This window comes from Amblyomma mixtum, chromosome 2 (genome assembly GCF_055824585.1).
Source record: "Amblyomma mixtum isolate Tamu chromosome 2, ASM5582458v1, whole genome shotgun sequence".
Taxonomy (NCBI): Eukaryota; Metazoa; Arthropoda; class Arachnida; order Ixodida; family Ixodidae; genus Amblyomma; species Amblyomma mixtum.
Window position 1 is genome coordinate 315,513,087 of NC_143013.1, and position 25,975 is coordinate 315,539,061.

General features: G+C 48.2%; 1 protein-coding gene across 3 annotated transcripts in view; it reads left to right on the forward strand.

The window, feature by feature from the left end:
* Positions 1–25,975, forward strand: part of LOC149365052 (uncharacterized) — a 347,207-nt gene that overhangs the window by 271,164 nt on the left and 50,068 nt on the right. For all 3 annotated transcript variants that reach the window (XM_089575127.1, XM_089575126.1, XM_089575128.1), the window contains one exon: positions 23,974–24,192. In XM_089575127.1, coding sequence (XP_089431253.1) covers positions 23,974–24,192 — 219 coding nt within the window. The remainder of the gene's footprint in view (positions 1–23,973; positions 24,193–25,975) is intronic.

Here is a 25,975-nt window from a genome sequence, read left to right on the forward strand (position 1 = left end):
CTAGCTCATCTCCAACCACTGCCACTTGTCAGATTACGAGGCTTCCTTCATGGCGATCAAGGACTGGGGGGAGAAGTTTTGCCTGCAGGGAGAGTTTGAAAACTAAAGAGAGTTCCCTATAACTATACCCGTATGCATACCCCTCGAAAATTCTTTACCGCCATATACAGCGAAATGAAAATAGCTTAGAAACTGTCGCTTAATTTCGCGTTAAGCAGTGTTAACCGTACTGTCAGTTTTAACGCGACAGCTGTAAGAAGCTTGTGTCTCAGAAAAGGCTGCGTTGTCGTCGGCGTCGTTAACCGTGAGCGAAAAATTCACGGAAGATCCGTAGAGAAGCAACCCAGATGCCAGGTGGGCCACCTAGGTGACGTCACCTTGTAGCGTCATCAGAACCTCCCACCAAAGTGGGAGAAAACTGCCCACCGTGGTAAGTGGCAGTTAATGATTGGTCGCGAGGCGTTGCTCGGGTAGAGCAACCTGGCTCGCACAAGCTCCACCAGTTGCATCACCGGCCACCGCAGAGCAGTGGCGCATCGCTTAACCCCTGCACCACTGCGGCAGAAATCGTATGAACACTCCCAGAGATCTGTGAATGTAAGGTAGACAATGACAAATTCCGCATACATGGGCATTAACACATTAAAGCTATGGCGCCATACCCTTAAGGCAGAGCTAACGTGTCCCCTCCAGAGTTTTTGTTTGTGAATTGAGCAGAGTGGGTTGAAGTGATAAGTTAATCACTGTGGCAACCAAAATTTAATATGTGTTTACGCCAGCGACAGCTCGGTGTAGCACAGTGCCACAGCGCAGCGGCAGCTTCTTATAACTGATATGACGGTATTGCGCGTACCACTATGAGTTAATGTACTAAATAATTCATCTCCCGCTTGTTCATCTCTCCTGTTCACCTAACATCTTTTCACGTCGTTGTCGTTCTACACGTATTCGCGGAATAACATAATGTACCAACTAGTCGAATACGTTTTATTGAAGGTTAGATTCATGCTCATGAGAGCTGCCGCGGTGGCTCAGTGGTTATGGTGCTGGCTGCTGACCCGAAAGACGCGGGCTCGATCCCGGCCACGGGGGCTGAATTTCTATGGAGGCGAAATGCTAAGGCCCGTGTATTGTACGATGTCAGAGCACGTTAAAGAACCTAAGGTGGTCGAAATTTCCGGAGCCCTTCACTACGGCGTCTCTCATAGCCTGAGTCGCTTTGGGACGTTAAACTCCATGAACCAAACCAAGCCAGTCGTGCTCATGAAAACAACAGATATCGCGTTTTTGGAAATAAAGCTGTATTACCTGCATTAAGAAACAGTCGTGAGCGATCCAGAAGATTCTTGCATCTCTCAACAGGCGACTAAGCCAGCTCCGCTGTTCCATAGGGTACCTATTTTTTTTCCGGTTAACATAACGAATCTTCATTCTGGCTGTATTTTGTGGAGCCCGTAAGATACCAACATGTTACCTTATTGATCCATATTTTAGTGTCAAGCTGCGAACGGCATAGCAAGGGCTTGCGTTCAGAGTCTGCTTATGCAAGCAAGCAGAAGGCAAAGCGGTCCCATGTGCGTGTTGCATCCATAGCATGGTCGATGCACTGCGCCATCATCGGAGCATGCTCGACGGCTTTACTGGGCAAGCGAAATGGGAAACTGAAGTCCACCGGTGAAGACCGTCTGCTTTCTACGTGATTGTTGCCCCCAAGTTGTTTGTTCACTGAGCCCAGTTTAAATCTGCTCTTTCCCGCATTTATCTGTTCACTCATGTCTTAAGTCTGCAGACTGTTCGTATCTCGCTTTATCAGGATCATGGTATAAATGCTGCCCAGATCAAATACCAAAGAAGTTAAAATTATATTTCAAATGGTCAAGAAGCATGTTTTATATTATTTGAGCTAGTGGTTGAATTCACGTCTGACACATGACCATGGTATATACGAATTGTCACGCTCACCATTAACGTGAGCCGAACGTTCTTTTCAGATGTGAATGCGGCTGTTAGCGTAAGGACGTCGGCGCAGACACCACCGTTTAAAATTCTATACCTTTATCTCTGAAATGTTAATAAGTGGCGTTTAACGAGCTTTTTCGGCAGCTTTGATTGCCGTAGGGTCAAGGAAAAAGAAACAGGGCGCACTGAGGAGCGCCTCGTGTCTGCTTACAAGGCCCATCAAATGGACACCAAGTTTTATGTCCTGAGATGACGAAACGTCAAGTTGACTCTTCGCTAAAATAAAGCGTTCAAACGCCAGAAAAAAAAATGTTGCTCTAATGACACAGCCTGAAGTACGCAACAAAGGCATGCATTAAATCCACAATAAACAACGCCTCTAATTCGGTGGAGACTATTTGCATTTTGGCCGGGACAGCAGGAAACTCATTACAAACTAGTTGGAACATATATTTTTTTTCGGAAGTCTACAGCTGTGAAATTGGCAGAAAAAAACAATTTGGCAAAAGACAGAACAAATGCACATGTGTTTCTTTTTTTGTTTCTAACACAGAAAGGAAAAAAAGAAACTTTTTTTTGCACTTTTTTTTTGCCGCTGCGCAGTCTTGGTGGGCCAATGTTTCTCACATCCGCCGCGCTGCTTTCGTTGCTGTTGTCGGCAGTGTAGTTGTGAGTCATACAAAAAACTATTAAAAAAATCGGGGCTTTCAAGTCAATGTGGACAAATGCGCTTTCTTGAGCCTCTCAGTGGTCTTCTTCTGGGCCGTCGTTAGCGCCATTATACAGCGCAGCATTGTGTCCTTTTTTTCCTGTATATTTTTTTCTTTTTTCGAGCTGAGGAGCTTTCAAGAGGTCATCCTGAGAAAACGCAAAACACAACCAAGTTGCCACGCACGCCCAGGAAGGGACAGCATTGAATTCTTGTCTGGATTTCACTTCTTTTTCCCGGCCTGCTATGTATTGTTATAATCCCGGCGACTCGCTACTTCTCTTTCGCCAACATTTCGCCGGATGAAGAACTCTGGAAGCAAGAGAAACCGCGCGGGAGGAAGAATAAGATATCTTCGAAAGTTTACTCCGGCATGATGTTGTGTACGAGCGCAGTGAAAGAAAACAACTCTCTTGTCAGCTTTCTCTGAACTTTTCATTTTGTTGCTCCTCTTAATACTTCACTTACCGCGTGTCGTGAAGAAGGTAGGGAAGTTGTAGTGAGGCAGAGAAGAGCGAAAACATTCTGACGGCTAGCTACTTAGTGTGAAAGCGTTTTCATGCTCACAGCGCGGTCACAGCCGGCTGAGTTCTCTTACAGGCGTTTGTGTTCTCAAAAGGAGGTTGTAAATTCTTTTCCCTCTCGTGCATTCTCTCTTGAAGAACACAGCGAGAGGGAGAAGGCGGCAGTGTCTGGTGTGTTGAAGCCTTACTCCCTGGTAAGATTTATTTTCTTCTTATTTTGTGCTTTTTTTAACTTGCACTTTATGCTGCAAGTAAAACTTTTAATCCCTGCATTATCTCATGGCCATCTGAGCACCAGCTGAGCAGTTGGCTGTCTCTGCCTGTTCGGTTTCTTTCTTTGCTCAGCGTTTTTTATGCTCAGAGTTTTCGTAGAGCATGAAAACTGCTAAGGAGCAGTATTGGAAGACGGTTTAGCGTCTTAGATAAGACCTCATCTTTGAAGGCTCACGGTACAACAGAGACGCCATGTTGCAAGGAATATGATGAACCTGTCAGAGAAAAGTGGCAGAAAACACATGTTTTACCCCGAGCCTCTCACTTATTTTCACACGGCTACACTAAGGTTGGTTAAGTAGCTTAGCTGTAGTTTCGCCCAGGTCGTGCCTTTGATGACCACCTCGGATTCGGACATCAAAAAAAAAATCACAGGGACATCTAATTACCTTATCTTTTTGGGAATGCGATAGCTGTTGATGCCTTTACCGGAAGTGACTTGACTGCCGGTCTAATGACGTAATTTCCCTCCAGTCAGTACGAATCATCCGGTCTGGCGATGCCCCTTCCTTCCAGCCAGTGGGAATCATCCAGTCTACTGACGTCACTTCTCTGCAGTGAATGAGCGAATTTTATGACCGATGACACATTTTTTTTCCAATGACGCTTTTATCCTATCGTATTAAAACCTTTGCACCCGCCGCCGTCACCAGCTCTAGTCTTTGCCAATATTCTTTATTTACGCAAGACTGGATGGTAAACAACAGCTGCTCCGTATTGGTGAATCATACGGTCTCAAACAGGAGACATTGACATTATACTTAGGCAAATCCTCATCAGCTTTCCAGTGTTCGGTGCCAATTTTCTGTTGGTGTAAAGATTCTGCCTGTACATAATGAATTTACTGTCAGCAAGAGTTCTGCCATGCAGTGCTCTTACCTGTCAAGCGACCTTATTGAATAACCGTGCGCTCTGTTAATAGGAAAGATGCATACTTTAGGTGAACCTGTTGTGGATTAGGCCTCATGTCAAAAATGTCGGACATGAAGAAACGGAGAATTCTTTATTTCAGGGTAAAATAATTATTACTAGTACGCGAGCCATAATCGAACCGAATCAGCGCACCTTCGCGACCCTCGGCAGACCCGATCGCCACAGATTAGCTTTGCCATTGCAGTGCGGCGTTTATGAGACAGAACAGGGCTTTCAATCTCGTCCTGTCTGTCTTGTGGTCGTCTACATACCGCCGCTCTTCTCGCTCATATCTGCTTGCAAACACGGGCAACAACCAACCCTGCATGCCGAACTAGCTTTGCAACATGCACGGTCACATTTTGACTGATGTGTTTCTTTGCTGTGAAGTCCTACATGCAGCCACTTGTCTGATCATGCAGCTCGTTTTCGTTAAGTTGGTTTGCTTTTTTCGAAACGACTTGCCGGTGGTGACAGCGCTAACGATATCAGTTCCTTCAACTCTAAGCAGGCATGCCCGTCAAGCTCATCGCTGCTCTTTATTTCCTTCTCCTTTCTTTTATGGAAAGTACACTTTCTTTGAGTTTCCTGCGGCTGCCATCAGGCGCTCTTCTCCCGAACAACCGTCGAACAGCTTCCCGTATTGGGACGATAACGGATCCTTGTTCCTTCGTGACCCGCCTGAGTCTTGTTCGTCTCAGCCTTCCTTCTCTTGCTTTTTTTCCCTCTTTCTCCCGCTAATTAAGGGGAGCTAATTAAGACCACGACTCCACCTAACAGCACTCCACTCCGGCGAGCGGCGACGGAGGGACCGAGACAAGCGAGATATGAAAGAAACAAATAAGTGCTTCCACAGTTGCTCGGAGGAGTTCACGCTTTTAAATGCTCTGCCCGCTATTTCTGTAGCGCCGAATCTGCTCGTTGTGTCACGAGAAAAGAAGTTTAGAAAGAGAGGTGGAAACTCATTTTTGTGCACTTCGTTAGTTGCTCGGTTTACCAAGAGTTTTCCGCCTTGCCCCCTCCCGGTCTTCCTTTCTTGCCATTGTTTCTTTCCTTCTTTCTCTTTCTCAATTTTTCTTCCCGTCTCTCTCCCTTTCTTCCGGTCTTTCTTTTTTTTTCGCATTTCTTGCTTTCAGCTTTGCGTCGTGTGACCGAATGCGTGCGAGCTCTTCATCGCAGGGGTTAAAAAGCTCGGACACCTTGAATGCAGCCGACCTTTCCGGGATTATCTTTTCCTACGCATGTTTGGTACTCTTTCGAGGTTCTTTTCCTCCTTTAACGACAGAATGAAGCCAGAACAACTGTCCTTCCTTTGTAGAGTTTTCATTTCTTACCTCGCGTTTTCTGAGGTGAGGAAATTGCGGAATGGGAACATCAGGCTGCTCGCCAAGAGGATGCGGAGGAGCACGAGAGGAAGGCACCGCGCTCTGCCTGCAGATAGCACCGCGGTGCTTACCCGACAGTGGCATCGTCTTGGACGCGCGTAGAATTCACGCTGCGTGCAAGTGCTGCGTTGACGGCGCAAGTATGAAAGTGTGCGAAGGTAACTGTCATGAATGCGAATTAACAGCTTCCCGAGCGACTTAATTCCTCCAAAAGACCAGTTCTGCGCTACGTCTTCAAGAAGGCTCACTTGCTGCAAGTATTCCGTCCCGAATATTCTTTTTTTTTTTTTATACGCACAGTGGCATGAATATTCTGAAAGCTCCTCAACATGCTTGTTTGTTCTTGTTGTTGTTGTTTTTTTTTTTGAAGATTATCTTCAGGCAACAAGAGCAAAGTGTCGGCTTAAAGCTATAAATTTAGGCCACTTGCCAGGTGCTTTTAAAAGGTCGTTTGGCCTAGGCGTAGTCATGTATTTTGCTGCTGTGTTATGTCGTATTATGATTTTTGCTGAAGTGCTATTTTAGGTTTGTTGAAGAAACTATCCTGCACGCCTTTCTCAATCAACTTTCGTTGACCCGAAAGAGCATTCTGTGGATCTTCGAGTGCAGGCTGTCATCGACGCTGTTTTGTTTTTTGTATTTTCCCTTGGGTCACTCTGCTTCTCTTGGCATCGCCTCCGTTACTGTTCGATGGGTAGCATGCAAATTATTGCCTTTCGTGGCAGCTCTCATTGGAAACGTCTCGACCAGCTTCCCCATCGAGCCTTTTTAAGGATATTTTTGGCCTTTTTACGAGCAACTTCCAGAGCAACAATCCTCTTAATGGCGGCCCCAAGGCGTGGACCATTCGAATACTGGCACTACACTTTTGTTTTACATCAGTCGCCACTCGTGTAAGCATAAAAAAATCTCTAGCTGCTACCGTCGCATAACTGTGCCTTTTAATAGTTAAACTTAATTATATGAGCGTTGCTGCGATGAAGCAATTACCGGCAGTATTAAACAAGGATAGCCCCGCCTGCAGCGTACAATAACTTAAAACTTTTTTTTTTTGCTTTCCCTAACAGTCACGGAAATAGCAACTACTGCCAGCTTTAATGCGTTCTGGCACGGCGAGCCCCACCGAAGCGCAGTCATTAGCAAGCATGCGTGTCTGCTGACATTAGATGCAGGTAAATCCCGGCAGCATCGTTCATGCTGAACCTAAGCCTGATTTCCAGGCAGGTATCCTAATACTTGCCAGGAAATAACCTGCAAACGATACCGGCAAGTACTCACTTGTTTCCTCGTGTATGGAATACAGACTACCATCGCATAAAGGCTAGCTTCAAGCATGCTGTGTTAGCTAATCCCACAAATCAGGTAAATTAAATGTTTTTTAAGCAAATCATCCAAAGTATCAATACAAATTCGCAATTTTCATTCGATTTGATATCCCTGTGACCGTACCGATATCCCCGTTAAAATCGCTTTATCGGCAGCGTTTTTGTATTGACTTTTCTTTTTTAGCACCGGAAAAGTCATTCAGTACCACACGCTATGTGTAATACTGTGCAGCTTCTGTTCGCTGCCGGTCACGCTAAGGTTCAGGCATGTAAAGCGAACGTTGTTGTCCATTCAGCGACTTTCTAGCGAGCGGATGTCCTTCGTGCGATCTTCGCTCGTACAAGATCAAGCGCAGCGGTTTCTTCACCGGCAGAGCGAAAGCAATATGACGCAGCGCTTGCGGTAGCGTTCCTAAGCAAGGGGCTTCCGCCTTTAAAAGTTTTGTCTCGGCTCGCTCCGTTAGAGCGAGCGAGCGGTCGAGCAACGTGCGTCGGCGCTCGCCATAGCGTGTCTTCTCACTGCTGTGCAGCAGCGCTACTCCCCGCATTTGCATTTTGGCCAGATTGGTGGGCGGCGCGTCCGAACCGCCCAGCCCGACGTTCTTTCCACCGGCTAGGCCCGGTCTCACTGAACGTTGCAGACTCCCTGAAATGCTTCCCGATGCGGAACTTGAAGCATGTTCCACCAGTTGGACAGCTTTTGTGAGGAGCATATAGCTGCGCGACAATCCTTTCTTCACTTGAGTTGACACAGAAGGCGGGCTCATTGTAGTGTTCGGGAGGAAGAGAGAGAGATGTTTAATTTGAGTAAGCGTAGAGAGGTCGGCCGGAGGAACACGCCTTTGGCCTGTTGCTCCACACCACAGCAAAAGGGGAATGAAAAGGGACAGAAACTGGGATAGAGTAGAGATGAAAGGTCAAGATGCCAGAATGCGGTGAGCTGTGCACTAAAGCCGAAGGTCAGATTCCCACAGCCTTCATGCATAACGTCCGTTCCAATGATGGCAGTCCTTTCAGAAACTGGTGTCCAGGCCTCAGTAATGGCCGACAGCCTCTCACAGGCAGCTGAAGCTATAGGCTTCGCGTTTCACGCGTGTGCGTTTCTTGGTGGTTTGTCCCTTCCTTCTGCACTGTTTATTCGGAGGGACTTATATATGTTTATTTTCTCTCGGTATTTCATCCTACTTTACAAAAACCCTTTGATCAAACGCTACTCCTGTGGTTCGTCGTCGACCTCCACGACGGCATGTAAGCTTGGATATGCGCGGCCTATTTGGCTGACAGCAGCTCTGCAGTTCCAGTAACGTACGCTGCGTCGTTTTAGTGGAGCAGGGCTGCAATCTAGCGGCTTTGCATGAATGCATGAGGTCCTGCGCTTCAGCACAACACTGACGATTCTCTAGAGCCCTCCCAATTTCCGTTTCTTGTTTATTGCCAGCTGCATTGCGCTCCACCCATGTCTCGTGGTTTACCCGCGTGGAGGCGGAACAGGAGGGATTCGCAAACGTTTCAGCAGCCTACTTTTCCCAGCCTCGGTTGCGTGAGGACAGCAAAGTGTACCTGAAAAATAGACCGGTTGCTGAATTCTGTCCCGCCCTACCTTTATTTTTCTTGGTGACAGCTACGCCCCCCCCCCCCCCCCTTTCTAACAATGAGTGCGCATAAAATGGCAGACACGCAGTGCACGTAGTGTGTTTTATTTTTTTATTTCTTCACATCAACAGCGCCAATGCGAGCATCAATGTCGGGTGAGGAAAAAAAACAACATAGAAGCACAGAAAGCATAGTGTTTGGTGACGTTTGGCCTGAATCTGGGTTTCAGAGGATATCTGCGCGCAATACACGGCCTAGCGACGTAGTTGTCGTCATTTCTATTTGTATTGTTTCGCTTTCTTTTCTCTATCCAACTTACTTGTCCCTTGTGTTCCGAAACTCTTTCCTTTCAGAATCCAGATTAAGCAACGCCGGATGAATCTGATTGATTGTAAAGAAAATTTTCAGCGCCTTTCAGAACTCTCTGTATCGTTCGACAGTCCTGTGCATTGCTATGGAAGCCGCTGGGGGCTGTCCAAAACTAGACCGCACTTGTTCAAACGATGGCGTACCCAAGCTTCATGCTTAATTACGATTTTACCGGTGTGCTGCACTGACACAACACCTGCAATGTGTCCTCATAAAGGGACATAACAAGCAGCTCTAAAAGGCTCGCGCTCCTTGCGAAAGAAGAATGAAAATGTTATTTTTTTTATGAATTGCAGCTGCTGGTTTAAAAAATAGGACACTTCATAGAAAAATAGAGACACAAGACGCATGCGCGCTATAAATAATTGCTGAGTGTTTCAGCTGCCCTTGATAAAAGGGCTTTGTCTTTAAAAAGGTTGTTCTGCAAACACGCATAACTGTTGCGTCAAAAACACTTGCAGCACGATTACGATACTCAGTAATGCGTTATTTCAGAGCAGCTGTTTCGGGTGATTTCTTCGGTTGAATGAAGAGTTGTACCATTTCTCTCTTTTTGTAATAACTGCAGTTTTAAAGCGGCCTTCACAGCTGTATCTTGTCAGCGGGGGTGCTGGGCTTCTTCTTTGGCAGCTTTCACAGCGGGTTCTTGTCGGAGCCGGCGCTGTGCTTTTTGCGTGAGCGGCGCGTTTGTGATTACCGAATATCGTAATCGTTCAGTGCGTTTCGCAGTACTTCGCACGTGTCCGCGAGCTGTTTGGTTGCGCGTGCTTTTGTCTTTCTTTCTCTGTCTTCGTCGTTTTGTTTGCTCTATTTTGCTTTTCTGTGATGAACTAACTAGCCAAAGTTGCTACAGTTTATCTGGTTGGTTGCTACCGCGCCTGTCGGTGTATTTATTTATTTTTACTTATCTTTCACCCACACCGCCGTTTGGTATTACAGTATGTGTGTGTGTGTGTGTGTGGGGGGGGGGGGGGGGGGGGGGGTATACAATAACATAGCACATAAAAGCAGGGAAATACAAAAAAAAAGAGAAAGAGCAGTTCAGTCATTCACAAAGTAAGCGAAGAATAACAACATTGACGCAACTAACAGCTCCTATACTGGCGCACACAAGGAAGCCTTTGGAAGCATTCGGTGGCGTCTGACGACCACGCGTCCCACCCGATGATGCAAGCATTGCGCGAGGCATGGCCTGAATGCGCTAGGTCGTCACTCGATAGCGGGGAAGGTCTACACGTAACCACTTGATCACGGGCGAGCGCGCGTCCCATCCGAAGATGACAAAGGTAACGGGATACATGTATATGGAGTGTACACGTGAGGAGGGGAAAGAAAAGTTTAGTGTATGGGGTTTAACGTCCCAAAGCGACTCAGGCTATGAGGGATGCCGTAGTGAAGGGCTCCGGAAATTTCGACCACCTGGGGTTCTTTAACGTGCACTGACACATCGCACAGTACACGGGCCACTGGAATTTCGCCCCCATCGAAATTCGACCACCACGGCCGGGAACGAACCCGCGTCTTTCGGGTCAGCAGCCGGGGGCCATAACCACTGAGCCACCATGGCGGCTGAGGGAGAAGAAAAACGTTTAATGACCTATGAGAAGCCCAGGCCCAAAATAGCCTTGGCAGACGAGCGGACAAGTGGGAAACGCTCGTTGGCTCTCTAATGTAGCGCTGGTCAGTGGCACTTCCTACAGCTCGGGTGGCGCATTCGGTGTCTGTAAATGTTGCGGTTTAGCCTGGCACCCCCTGATAAGATTGTCGGGCAATGGCTGCACCAAGGGCAGGCGTTTTTGATATTGGTTTTCGTGAGTTCCTGGAATCTTGAATGGTTTGTAAAGGTATTCGTTGGAATTTGACGCCAAGGTTATCCTTCCTCTCAGGTGAGGTGCCTGTATAGTGGCGAATTAAGCCAGAGGTGGAGCCGCTCAGTATCAAGGCGTTCTGAATATGTAGGGGGTAGGGAGACGAGAGAGGGGGGTCGGCAGCTCCGCCCGGTTGGTAAGATCGGGAACTAAAGCGTTAACCCTCGCCTTCCCTTCGAGGCCCTCATGGCCTGCAGTCCATGTGATGCGATGAAGTTCGGTGAGGCGGGAACCCAAGATGATCGCCGCTCTTGTGGGTGGTCGGCCTGTCGTGTAATCGCGGCAGGCTTGTTGAGAGTCGGTGACGATGTGGGTAGGAGCACCGATGTTATCAAAGTGTTTGTCAGCCAGTGCTACCGCGGTGGTCTCTGCTGTGGCTGGGCTCTCGGCTCGTATAGAGGCCGCTGCAACCTTTTTTACGCTTTCTTTAGAAGCGAAACCCTCACCGTCCGGGCAGACTGCCACGTCCACATACACTGCTTAGGTGTCTCTTTCGAGCTTGCGTAGGCGCCGAACCGTCGCCAGGTGGCGACGTGCGTGCACCTCGTAATGCATGCGCTATGGTATTGGGGCACCTGAATATGCATGGTGTTGGATCCCATGCAAGATTGATTGTTTAGATACCAACGCTCGCAGGTCTTCCGAAGTGCCTACACGTTTGAGGACCTCTCTGCCTGCCACGACTGTTTGAAGTCTGGCCTTCCTCGATCTGAGGACTCCGTCACGTACTTCTTCGATTGTATTATACGGTCCAAGCGCTAAGAGCCTTTGATTATAAGTACTGATGGGTAGGCCTAGGGCCATCCGTCCGGTACGCAGTCCCGATGACTGGATAAATCTGCTTCTGTTTGCTTTTATTCTGGGTTTCATAGGGGAGACCGCAGGTGATCCGGCTGATTATGAGAACATTCACCAGCCGAAATGTGTTGTCTCTTCCATCCGTTCGCAGTGTTTGGTGATGCATCTGATCATGTGGCTGATTTGATTCGCCGTTGTTTTGAGGGTTTTGATGGTGTGAGAAGGCCACCCGTTGCGCTGAATCCACAGACCCAGGATGCGGGCGGTATTAACATCTTTGATTTTGTGACCCTTTACATAGATGTCCGCCAAGCATGGGCACGTGTAACCTCTTCTACGGACGCGAATGATTTCGGATTTTTCTGGAGCGCAACGCGTACAGTTATGTTTGGCGAAATGTTCAAGCACCATCGCTGCTGCTTGCAGCGCGGTTTCTTTCTCAGCGAGGGATCCCTTGGCTGCATAACATGCTGCACTACCACCACCTACACTGACGCCCAACAGGTGCGTTGTGAAATTTTTCTCGGAGCCGGCAACCACCCTTCGCGACAACTAGATTCTATACATTCATGCATTCCAGGTTAGTATTTGCGGGACATTTATTTTTCCCATATTGCCTCGGTAGGTGATTGAGTGTTTAGAATAGGCTGTGTTTCCTTTTCTTTATTTATTCCTCATAGCGTACAAGTGTATTGTTCTGTTTAGTGTCCAAGTAGTTTACCATCCTCTGGTAACATTGATTGACATGCTTTGTTTTGCTGTATTCAGCTGCCATAGCTTTGCTCTCGTGTATTTTATGTTGTCACTTCTTGCGCGATTTTTTCCTCGCTGCGAAGAGCACCGTCGTCAGGCGTCAACCTCGCCTTATATTTCGCTTATATTTTTACAAATATGTGGCAGAGGGATGGCAAGATTTTTTTTCAGCAAAAACCATTTTCCCTTCTATTTGAGCGCAAGGAAATTGGAGGATGGGGGCAGATAGTTGACACGAGAAAGAAATTTCTCCTCGGCCAGCTTGACATCCGTTGCAATGCGAAAGACAGCGCCCTTCCTGCGCAAGAAGCAGCTGAAACCATACCAACGCAACTTCGTTATCCTAATGAACCGGCCCTTGACAACTTTAAACGGAAGCTGATTCAATAGTTGGCTCCAACGTCTTAGAAAAGAGTGCTAAATCGTGTGACAGCTAAGAATAAGTCCCAAGATGTCGACTTTCAGCCAGTTTCTCGCACACATGCGTTGCTAGGCAGCACGGTTTTCCCTAGAAACCCGACAGGAATCGCTCAGTCGAAAGAGAAATGTCTCTTCTACCTGGTAAACAGGTTGGCTTGATCATTTTCTAGCTGAACGTGTGCGCACCACATAAGTTCAACCTGAATGGAAGCATGCGATCGAGTCGGAAAAAGCATTATGATCAGATCGCTGATGAAAAGAAGCATCAATTATACATGCATGCCGTCATGCAATGTAATTGAGGTGGAAACCTCAAATTAGTGTCACGATCTAAAGCACAACACGTCAACTCTAACACTTAGGTAAGAAGCATTATTTATGCGGGATATTTTATAGCACAGATACTGAACAGGATAAGACAATGGAAGGACACAGAATCGCTTACTTCAACCTGTCTTTATTTTATTGCATTGTGCATGTATATGCTCGTACAATCAAAACTGAAAAGCATAAAAAGATGGGGAAAAATCCAATTCTACACTTGCCGTTTACTAAAGGTGTCCTGTTCGGTCTGACTCCTGCCACAAGAATTTCACGTACCGGCCGAAGCAGCCGATGTAACCACGACTGGTTTAGACGGCAAGATGACAAAGTAGAGCACCTGGCAATCCATTGTTATGCATATAAATATGGGCTACAGTTTCAACGTCATTGCACTGTATATTATAACTCAGGGCCAGCTGAGGCGAGGGACAGTGAAGCAGTTGAAACTGCTCATTGTGGCTCTGACTGCGAGAGCGTTCCGTGTGTCGCGTTGTCAGAAAAGGAAATGAAATTTCATGTTCGAGGTAACGGACAGTATACGGGCGTGTTTAATAACCAGCACGTGTGTCAGATGCATATTTCATAACTTTTCTTTCGATAGTGGAAGTGTATGTATGCACTGCGCCGAAAAATAAGATTGTGTTGAAGATGACTGCTCCCGTATCTTTCTGACCCCAAGTCCTCTCCACTGGACGCTTCATAAATGATTCAGCATGAGTGACCAACTCGGCCAAACTGTTGCGCTTCTTACCTGCGTGTTAGGACAACACATTGAAAAGAACCATGCGCCTTTAATTACAAGCTTTGTTAAGTCTTCCATTCAAAGGCGCGATATTATCCACAGCCCACAAACTATGTCTAAAATGAGAAGCGAAGTGGATATGCGAGCTTCTGTTGAGCAATCAGGTGGAGAAAATTTAGAGTCAAGCTTAGAGGCCCTGAGCCTTTGAACGACTGTTCGACCGCGGCCGTATCCCAGAAAGCGCTGCGCGGCCGTTGGGGTGCACCTGCGGGGAGACGCCGAAGTGCGCAGCCGACCGACGAGTGAGACCTCAGAGTAAACTGACCGAATAGAGAGAGGTAGGAAAAAAGAAAAGGAGGAAAAGCCAGCGAAAGAATTAAGATGGAGTGTCTTGGCAAGGTCAATAAAGAGACCTCCTAGAACGACACGACGAGCCAAGAGAAAGAAGCAAATGTCGAGACCGACCGGGACAAAAGCAGTGGGAATAAACATAAAGGCGAAGAAGAAGGGAAGAAAAGGGCTCTACAGTGGGGGAATTGAGAAACGTCAAGCGTGGAAAACAAGCAAAACGGTGGAGCTAAAAACGCGCACACAGAGGAGCAAGAAGGGCGGTTTCGGCTCATTGGCTCTCGCGGAGGAGACTTTATTTGATTACCCAGAACGCCGAGAACTGCTGCTCCTGCTGGCGAAATGCTCCCTTCATTTCGGCCTGGGCTACGCACGGCGAGCCTTTGTTTTTATTCTCTCTTCGTTCGCTCCCCGCGAGAGACGCTTTTAGAAAGCTCTCCGGCGGAGGCACCGCCCTCCCCCGCCATTCCCACATCTCACTCAACCTGACTTTGCTGCTGCTGCTGCTGGGGTAGCGTAACCAGCAGCTGGAAGAAAAAGGAAGAGGCAAAGAAAAGAGAGCCATTAGGAGCGAGTAGGCGGCACTGTGGACTCGGCCGCAGACTAAACAAACCTTATCGACGAACTGGAACGGAGCCCGAACAAAGAGAGAAACGAAGCGGCAGTTTGGCCTCCGCCAACCTGACGGCGAGGTAATGAAGATGCCAACGCACTCAGCACTCCGTGGATGCGCGGTGTAGTGTGTGCGTGCGACTGGCGGCGTCTTTGTGTACTGTTAACCTCTACTTTGCCTAACTTAAAAACCAAAATTCCACGCCTCCCACTCGCATTCAAACTTGCTTTAGTTGATTTGTTAAAGTCAAATGGTTTTCGAAATGACGATAGCCAAGCCTCTGATTTGCGCGTGCACGGTGAATGTTTTGTCCTTTATAGAGTGTTCGATGACACGCTATGAGCGCTATCACCTGTAGCGTCCAAGTAGCCACCGAGATGCCGACGACTGTAATGCACCTGTCACGGTCCGATATTTGCTTCTGAACTTAATTGAATTTAACCCAAACTTCGCGCACTGCGTTCATATCATATCTGTTGGTTTTAGCATGGATGTGGGGCTGCACCGTAACCACTACCACACTGGCGCATTATCGCGTTCAGATTTCTTTGCTTGTTTTTTTACAGGCTGTTTATACGGTGTGCCCCAGCTAACTTTAGCCGGTGCTTAAAATTATGGCGCAGCACTCTAAGACGACGCGACTAAATGCATGTTGCTGGCTATTGTGTGGAGCAAGTGCCGCTATTTTTCTATTCTTGTAATTGCATAATTAGTAGAAATTAATTAACCAACTTCGCAAGCAATGAAGATAGGCGAAAAATTTCGATGAGAACGTTGTAGAACGGCCCACAAAACGCCCGACTGAACAGTTTCTAACTTTCCGTCTATTACGTACTAGCTTTTTTCGTTCACTTAAGAGGCCCGCGAAATACAGAAAAATACCACGTGACCTGTCCGCTTGCGCGCCGCGATTGCAGTGCTCTCAATCATTCCGTGTAGGAACGTACAGATCATTCAGCCCGATGTGCTGCCTCTTAAAAGGCAACTGGGCAGTGATGCAGCAGCTGGCTGTGCAATTTACGGCAACAATATGATTCCCTCACGGAGGTTCACGATAGCTATAAGCAGACGCAGCCCTCATCGCTTGCAGTGGCGTAAATCCCACAGCCAGCGCCTGCGTCGCAGCCCTGTCACCTTTTCAGCAGCAGCACAAGCGGCCAGGTGAGCTGTTCTTTTGTAAGCGGAACATTTGAAAGCACTACAATCGCGGCGAGCAAGCGTGCATGTCACGTGGTATTTATTATTTTTTTGTATAACGCGGGCATCTGAAGTGAGCGAAAAAAGCTAATACGTGATAGATGGATAGTTAAGAAACTGTTCAGCCGGACATTTTGCGGACCGTTCTACAACTCTTTCATTAGAATTTTTCGCCCATCTTCTTTCCTTGCGAAGTTGGGAAATTAATCTCGACAAATTATGCAATTCAGCACAGTACCTAAACAGTGTGACTTCCTCCATAAAATAGCCAGCAACATGAATTTGGTCGCGTCGTCTTAAGAGTGCCGCGGCATATTTTTTAACCCTGGCTTAAGTTAGCTGGGACGACCTGTATATTAGGCCTTGACATCAGGCGAAGGAGATGTGGAAACGCCTCTTCTGTGGACTATTGCAAAAGCGGTTCCGCGGCAGCACCAGACGTACACAACAGTCCAGCGAGCTATGTGGCGACTCCCAGTGAGCACTTACTGGAAAGGTTGTTCCCTTTATTTTATGTTTCTTAGGCACGGATGTGTAAGCAGACAACCGGGGATATTTCTGGTTAACATCCATATTTTTCCCTTATTCTCTCTCTCCCTTTTTCTTCCGCATGAACCAGGATGCAATATTGTTGCTCGAGGTAACGACGTCAGCTCGCGTGCACGCTACACATATGCCCCGTGGTTCTTAATGACCTCGTGGGGTTAAGCAAATTCAGGCATTCAACTTTTCAGAAACATTTTCCACACTTATTTCCGACCGGTGAACAAATGCATAGTGCTCCGCAAGTCTTGACAACTCTTGACAGGAGCGCACCGAAAGTTCCAAGCTGAACATAATCGGAATGTTTCGCGGCCCTGAATGATGCACCAATATACTTGGCACATTATGATGAAGGCGATGATTGAAGACGATGAATTATCATCGTATTCTCTGTCGTCACCGCCATCATAAAAAATGCCGGGGATTTGTGAGTTTGCGATTTGCAAATCTGCTCCTCATCGTCTTCATTTGGAGGCATGCTCGCGTTGACATCATGGCGCGGGTCATGTGGGCAGCTTAGAGGGTTCTGCGCCGGGCTGTACCCCCTAGCCGGACGGCTTCGTTTGCGTAGACGTCACGGCGTAGGGTCACGTGATCGCCGCGGTCACGTGGACCACTCGCTCAGGTGACGTCACGTGGCGCTAGTCGCATAATGACCGGCAGAGTCAGAGAGGTCATCACGTGATGGATCTTGATGTCACGTGACGGACTACGCTAAAGCCAACGGATACACCTGGAATGATCTACTAACTGCTCCGCTGTAACAGCTTTCTCCCCCCCCCCCCCTCACCCTCCTCGTAAAGACCTCTAGTTGCCCCTTTTTTCCGCCACTGAAGTGTGGCCAACGTACTGTCGGGGACGAAAGTAGCCAGGACACACGATCGATATCAAAAGCATATAGCTTTGTTACCAGCCAGTCGTTGCAGATCGCACTTGCGGAGATGAATCTAGGCCTTACACTCCATAATGTGTGCTAGTGAAATCAGTCGTACAGTTGCGCACTTCGGACCTATTAACCAATATCATCAGTCGTGTGTCTTGAATAATTTTGTGCCCAATAGTGCATCTGCGAGTTCATTAACTCATCATTGTGGCAGACATTGACACGGAATGCAACAGAAGCTTTCTTGCGGTATTGTATGTGGAGTTTAACGTCTCAAAGCTGCACGGTGAGGCATGAGAGACGCCGTAGTGATGTGCTCCAAATTAATTTCGATCATTTCGCTTTTTTTAAGTGCACCGACGTCGGACTGTACAAATGTGCATCGAATTTTTTTTTTTTATTCGTATATACTGCAGCCCCCCAGGGGCTATGCCGGGAGTGGGATATGGAATACATGAGAAGCGTATATATGTTTATGCATACAAGCGTGCATACATAAAAAGTACAATAATTCCGCCACCGCGGTAGGGATTCGGTCCCTAGACTTGGGGCCGAGCAGCCGAACGTCCAAGCCACTGACCGCTGCAGCGGATGGGAAGAGGGACAGGGCGCTCAGCGCAGGCACTCGTCTCGTTCGCTTTCCGGCTGCGCTGAATGCGCCAAAGCGGGCAACGGGTCGCCGCGAGCGAGCAGACTAGGGCTTCATACCAGCGTGGACGATGGAAGGCTCCCGTTAAGCAGGAGGAGTGCGCGGAAGGAAAGCCGCGAAAAGTTGTCTTGAAGGAAGGGGATACCCTGGGACAGAAGAATTAATATGCCGTCAGGTATGCCTGTCGCTCACAGCTATCGAGACAGCGATGAAATGCAGCGAAACTGGTGCAATCGACTATTACCGTCTGGGAATTCGCGCTTCACTCAACTTTTCGCGAAATACCTATTTCGTTGAACGTTTGAAAACATGCGAGGACGTTCGCTGGAGCATTTAGGCGTCATCCCTGCCCGAAGCGAGCGAATCGAGATGTTGCAAAGGGCTTTTTCCTTTTTCGGGAAAGAACGCTTTGCATGTGTGCACGGCGTTCTTCGTGAGCCTCAGTTTTCATAACCAAGAGAGGGTCGCTGGGCTCCTCAGGCGTACCTGCGCAAGGTAAAAAAAAATTTAACGAGGGGAAGGGAGCGGGATTGAACTATTCATGTGCGGGAGAACACAAGGCTCTGCAAGGAACCTCCTCTACCACATTAACGAAAGCCAAAGCAGCCCCGTTTACATTGGGAGAAGTCTAAGCTGGCGGCCAACAACACGTCGGGCGCTTCGCGTCAGTACTGCCTGTGCCTCTGATTTCCCGCCGGCACATACGGCAACCGTATCTCCAAGTGCATAACCAGCACCACTCGTGGACGTCGGAGGATCCATTTCTTGGACTACAGCTAACCTTAGGCGGCCTGTTACAAGTTTTCTTCACTCTCTTTGTGTAGCACTCTCCCAGAGGCTTCTCTCGACTGCGGGCACTGCCTCCTCGTTTTTGTGGTTTTGGAGCAGCCGTTTGCTTGCTCCGTGAGCCTTTAACGTGACCGTCCTCACGACAAAGCGGCTCGCTGAAAGTGACTTCTCTTCCTTTCTTTCTTCCTTTCTTTCTCTCTTCCTTTCTTTCTTCCTTTCTTTCTTTCTTTCTCTCTTTCTTTCTTTCTTTCCTTCTTTCTTTCTTTCCTTCTTTCTTTCCTTCTTTCTTTCTTTCTTTCTCTCTCTCTTTCTTTCTTTATTTCCTTCTTTCTTTCTTCCTTTCTTTCTTTCTTTCCTTCTTTCTTCCTTTCTTTCTTTCTTTCTCCCTCTCTTTCTTTCTTCCTTCCTTTCTTTCTTTCTTTGTTTCCTTCCTTTTTTTTCTTCTTTCTTTTCCTTTCATCCTTCTCTTCTTTCTTCCTCTCTTCATTCTTTTCTTTGTACTTTCTTCTTTATTTACTTTCCCTCTTTTCCTTTCTTTTGCTTTGTTCGCCCTTTTTTCTTTCTTGTTCTGTTCATTTGCTTTTTTATGTTTTTCCTTGCTCTTCCGCTCATCTGACCTTCCTTCTTTTCTTATGTCATTCGTTTTTTTTATTTTTCCCTTTAATTCTGTTTTTTTTTCTTTCTATGTATAAGTGCCTCCTCACACTACTGTCTCCCTGTCCACGTCAGGTCACGCTGTCCTTTACTTATCTCCAGCAGTGTAAACATTATCTAAATATCGTGATTCTTAAAATCCATGTTCTAAGCAACGCGCGCGTGCATGGCGATGGCATCGCTAACTCGGTGAAACGTTTCCAAAATCCGCCACTGCCGCTTTGTTTCACGCGAAACGAATCTCTCTAACCTCGTTTGCCAAAGGCCCGCGCCGGAAACTGAGATTTCAGAGCTTTTATTGAACGCCTCGTTTCTCTCTCCTTTTTTTTTTTTACATCCCTATTCTCGACGCTTGATCTGTTTGCCCAAACGTTCGGAAGCGATTCCGAGTGAAATGTTTGGTTAGCACGATTTGCGAACGTAGTGAACGGGTTAGTGAAATATGCATGACGAAAAAGGATGCGCAGTTCCCGCCGGCATCGCTCCGGGGTCTAAACGTAGAACAAATGAGTCTAAATTCGGCCCCGCGCTTCAACTATCAAAGCGGCCCTTTGGCGAGCGCGCACGGGAATCGCGACGCGGTACAGCCTCCTCCGTTCTTTCCACGTGCCGTGACAGGGATGCGTAGGCGTCCAACGTGGCTGGGGTGCGTGCAGGTACGTACGCGGCGAAGGCTCGCAACGCCCTTTCGCGCGCAAAGCGAATGGAACTAATGGAGGCTGGCTCTGCGCGGATCTAATAAATCGCCCAGCAAATACAGCGCTCAGATGGAGGGAGAGTCAGCAGGGAAACGGGGAGTGCGGCGGAGGGAACCAGCAGCTGCTTGGCGTATGCGTCCTGCGCACATAACAATAAGGCACAAGTTTCTTTTCCCTTTCCCTCTCTTTCTCCCCTCGTTTTTCTTCTTCCCCCTTCCTAGTCTTTCCGTCTAGTCTTCTTCCACCCTCTTCCTTGCGAAGAATACGAAAAGGAAAAGAAAAGGCCTAGGCCTAGTTGGGGCCTTGCTTGCAGGCGGCGAGTAATGAGTTTTTGGGAGCGCCGAGCTATAGAGAAAGCCAGAACAAAACATACGGCCAGAGGAAGCGAGCTCCTCGGGAATAAGACGCGCAGAAACAGCGGCAGGCGCGCTAATAACAAGAGCTTGCGCCGAGCCGAAGCGTAAGCTGTGAAGGGGGAACCGGGGAGAGGAGGGCGGGCCGAAAGGTATCAGGCGAGGTGACATCCTCTCCCGGCGTGCGGTCTCCTTTCGCCTTATTAGTCGTCGCGATACTCGTCTCCCTGGCGTCCTTGCTACACCTACATCTCTTCGCTCCTCTTCCCATGTTCGCCTTCTATGGCGAATTCACAGAACACGAAGCGCCAGTTTCCTGCTAGCTGTCCTTACTTCAGCTTTCTTTCTTCCTTCCCTTCTTTCTTCCTTTCTTTCTTTCTTTCTTCCTTCCTTTCTTTCTTACTTTCTTTCTTTCTGTCTTTCATTCTTTCTTTCTATCTTTCTTCCTTTCTTTCCTTCTTTCTTTCTTTCTCTCTTCCTTTCTTTCTTTCTTCCTTTCTTTCTTTCTTCCTTTCTTTCTTTCTTTCTGTCTTGCTTTCTGTCTTTCTCTCTTCCTTTCTTTCTTTCTTTCTTTATTTCTTTCTTTCTTTCTTTCTTTCTCGCAATGTTCGACGTTGTTAGGTTGCGCCCATTCGGTCCAAAGGTGACCTCTTGCTTTCCTCCAAGCGCTAGTCAGTGCACAGAAGAAAGCAAAAGCCTTGCACAAAGGCGCGTTTAATACAGAAGCACGCACACATACTCGAGAGCAGAACGAAAACATCATGACGGCAGGCACGCGCACTGGCTTATAAAACAAGGCGGCAGTCTTGGATGGGCACCTTATATGAGAGCCATATTGTCGAGCAAGGAGGCGTCGAGGGATCATGCCCAGTCGCGCAGAAGAAACGACGCACAGGCCGTATTAATGTAAGGCCCCCTGAAAAGATTGTGCGGGAGCTACAAAGGAATGTGTAGCGACATCAAAAAGCTACAACGTACTTAACAAGAAAAAACACGAACGGAGCAGACGCGCTGTATTCAATGCAGCACCAGCAGCAGCAGATCTCAGTCGCACCTGCCAATAGCGTCCGCAAGCCTTCTACTCTCCCCTTCACCTCCTCTGCTCATTCTTTCTTCGCTTATTGTATTCTTTCTTCCTGTCTCTCCGAATCTTTGTCACGCTTATAGCGGAGAAGAAAGTTAAGAGAATGGAAGCTATGTCTTGTAAGGGGTTTAAAATAGATGACGACGAAGAAGAAAAGAGGGGTATAAGTCTAGATGAGTGGCTGTAGGCACAATACGGCGCACACAGACGCACAGACACTTTCGCGGTGCCCGCACCTACGGGACGGCCGCGTCTATATCGGTGCCGCTACACAGTCGTGACAAGTGTCGCAATACGGGGCTCCTCGAGCGATGCACGCCGTGCCGATTATGTTCCCCCGAGGACAATCTGCGCTCCGCTTCGCGCGAGCGGCTCGGCTCTTCGCAATTGATGAACCGGAGATGCCTTTGAGCGGTTCTCCCTTCTCCACCCGCAGAAAGGGGCGGCGCAGGCGAAACGACGTCGAAAAAATAAAGATACATATATATATATTACGGAATGAGACAGATAAATGAGATTAGCGGCGTAATACGAGCCCGCGCTTCGTTTACCTTCGGGTGTCTTGGCGGTGGAGGCAGAGGCGGAGGGTGAGGAGGAAATGAATTGGAGTTTGCAGCGCCTTGAGCGGGTGAGCGCGTGAAAAAAGGGCTAGCAGGGCCTCGGGCAGATTTGAGCGCCTCGAACTGTAACAGTGCAAAAAAATAATTGAAGGAGAAAAGGCGCGCGAAGAGGGAATGAAGGCCTTTGTCAGGAAATGGCGCGCGAAACTGCTATAGTCTTTGCTGAAGGCCATGCGAAGTGTGCTTTTTGTCTTTGTGTTTCTCTCTGCCCGTGCTATGTGCGGGAGCACGCGGGGGATCGCGAGCGGAGCAGGGTAATATTTATTCATCGAGTTCGTTTGGATATGAGCGCGAAAAAAACATGCGGAAGTGCGCGCCTATCTGTTACACGACGACAGCTATACGCGTGTATTTTCTTCGCTCTAATAGCCCGTGAAAGGAGCGCTTTTAAACGCTCGCTCGCAAGCGAAACGTCGCAACCGAAATCGTTCTCGCTGTCGTTTCTCTTCTGTTCATTTAATTTTGCTATTACTAAGGTTCATTTGCATAGTACATGCTAGCCGATCGTAAATCCGCAGGAAACAGTAACCAGGCGCAGGGCAGGCTGGGTTTTTCGAAGAAGCACGCGCCTAGCATTTCGAACTCAGACTGCAGGTGAGGACGAAGTGAATGCATACCTTCGTAAAACATCGCCGGGTGAACGCGAATAAAATGTTTATTCTCGACATGTCGTTTACGAGGAACCCGCACTGGAAAAGTTATTGCCGCTTTTATCGGGAAAACACCCGTCAGAGCACGCTGTCGGCGTCCTTCATTCTCAGATTCCGCGTAAATTTATGCTATGTCGCCGGTTTTTAGCGACGAATATCTCTGTCCAATGAAATAAAGAGTGCTGTAGTATCGCGCGACACTTTGCCTTCTAGTTTGCGCGTTGGAAAATAATAAAAATCAGGCGCATGTAGAAATGTGCAACAGAAGTCCACTTTTGCCTTTGGGTTCAAATGAACTTTCGCTATGAGACGCCTGGGATTTACTAGCTCACTTCCGGTACGTTTAAAAGCACGTTTCTATGCGGTATTTTTTTATTATTCTCGCAGCGGAGACGTTAAGCAACATCACACGTGCTAATCGTGCGTAAGACAAGATAAAAATGACTGTACTACATCCGGACTGCACATGTTGCTAGCTCACCGCGTTACGTTAACTAGTCTTTAGCTGATACAAATCAGTCATTGTTCCGTCACCCGCTGGACTGTCCAAAACAAAGTGACGCTCTGGCATTCGCATTGTACTGTGGCTGTGTACGCATCATCAGGGATTATCATACTAACCCTGGCGCATTTCTTACAGATGGACCAAAAACGCTAAGCTCTGGTACGCTTACCGCTACTACGTTAGTTTTTAGGAACTGATGCAGACACTTAGCGCGTAAATAAATAGCTCCTCTGAACAATATTATGGACTTAAAAAGAGGCTCTATGCTAATGGGAACAGCGTGACGCAACAGTAAATTGCGCATACGATCTCGGATACCATCCTGATACAAAAAACAAAACAGCGAATAAGGCACCAAACCAGCCCAGCTTTCTGATACCCGGTCTGTTCTTTGTGCGCTAGTTGACCGAATGCTTCTCTATCGACTTCGCAGGTGCCCACGGACTCCCTGCAGGCGCTGCGGTCGCTAGTGACCCTCAACCTGAGCTACAACCGGCTGCGGCGCGTGGGCGCCTGGGCCTTCCGCGGCCTGGTGTCTCTCCTGCGCCTCTCGCTGTTCGGCAACCGCATCGTCACACTGGACGCCATGGCCTTCCAAGGGGTGGGCGGAAACCTCACCGTCGTCAACCTGGGCGGAAACCTGCTCGAACAGGTGGGCAACCTCCCCCCTCCCTTCCGACAGCCGCAATGAAGGGCATGCGCCATCGAGTGGCGCGCACTCGTGGGCGTGGCTGCGTGCGCGCTTAGGCAAACCAGTTTCTTCCAGTTTCTCGAGCTAAAGGAGCCAGGATTTTCCTCTCCAGAACGCTGACGAGAATCGCGTTTTCAAAAATCTAAATACTAATATGGCCATTACAAATATCGAGTGAGTGTTTAAATGAATTGAGCCGCCTAACTGTACAGTAGTAAAAAGTGAACTAATACATTTCGGTTAAACAGCTTTTTAGCCAGTATGCCTGGGCTGTTCTTTGATGTCCACCACCGGTGACAACACTATGCCAAAGATAACGTTATTTTAGCTGACGAAATTATTTTTTTAAGCATTACTAACAGCCTCTGATGAAACACCCAGTGTGTATTCGTGCACTTAGCCGCGGGATTGGAGGAAAATACAAATCCATTTTCTAGACGATTTTGTATGCCCCGTCTATCGTACTTTCCACTTTTATAAGTCGCGCTCTCTTCGCCCTGGTTCGCGAGTTGCCATCTTCCTGGAAAAGCTTTAAGATAAGTCTCACCATTATACAAGTCGCACATCTCTGTATGTTCGGCGCACGCAAAAATTTTCACGCGACCCTCTATCGAAGCCCCAGGGGTCCGCGCATCGGCCGCGTCTTGCGGCCCGAACGTGACCTTGTAAGGTCGGGCCTCCTCACTGCCGGTTAACCGTCGTCGACGCCATCTGCCGCGTTTGTCTCAAAACAAACCCATCTCGGCGGCGCTGGGATGGCGGCTGCTCGAGGAGCCCCGACAAGAAGACAATTATAACACGATGCATCGGGCATGCGTGCATTGCTGAAGGCGACTTCTCCTTCTCATCCACTCTCGAGTGGGTGCCTGTGTGGCGAGCTAATGCAATGCGCGCATTGTCTTCGTTTACACTGGGAGAAATGGGCTACGAAGTTGACGCAGCTGTGCGATCAAATTGTTCGCGGTCGTCGGCACGTCTGGCGACGATATTAGACTCATGTTAAGCTCTGATCGAGGTTAAGTTGATCTTGTTTCTTCGCGCCGCAGATGAAAGTTGAAGACGGTGACATTATTACGGGGGTTAGCTCAGCAGCAGGCGCGACAGGCCGCAGTCAAAAGGCACACCAAATCAAGTCACCCCAAGCACTAACTGCCACGTCCTCGTCGTCGTCAACTGCCGAGCGTCCAAACAACGTCGTCTTCGCCTCACGACTATGCACCGTAACACTATGCAAGGCACAGCTGTTTTGCAACTGCAGCTGTGTTGCAATGCGCAGCTGCGTGTTGCAGTTTAGCACGAGGCGTGATCGGCTGTAGCGAGAGCATAGGGCTCTCATGCAATGGCCAGTGGAGGTGATCTGTTCGCGTCGCCACAGGTTCGAATCCCAGTCGCAGAAATATTTATTAATTCAAGGTCAAGGTCAAGGTTCGTCGATGACCCGGCTTTTGCAGCTTTGGTCATGGAGTGCAACTTTTGCTCTAAAATCATTGAATTGACGACCTGCGAAACATTGCCCAAAAAAAAAGCATACTGAGCATTTCGGTGCGCATAAGTCTCTCATCATCACCAGAAAACGGAGCTCTTTTAGCCACGCTTGCGAGCAGCTGTCAGCCGTGTGTTTAAATGAGCAAGGGCCGGCGAGCTTAATTTCGCGTTCTAACGCATGAAACTTTCTGACCATAACTCGGGTTTAATGATTAACCCCCCCCCCCCCCCCCCCCCCCCCACACACACACACACACCA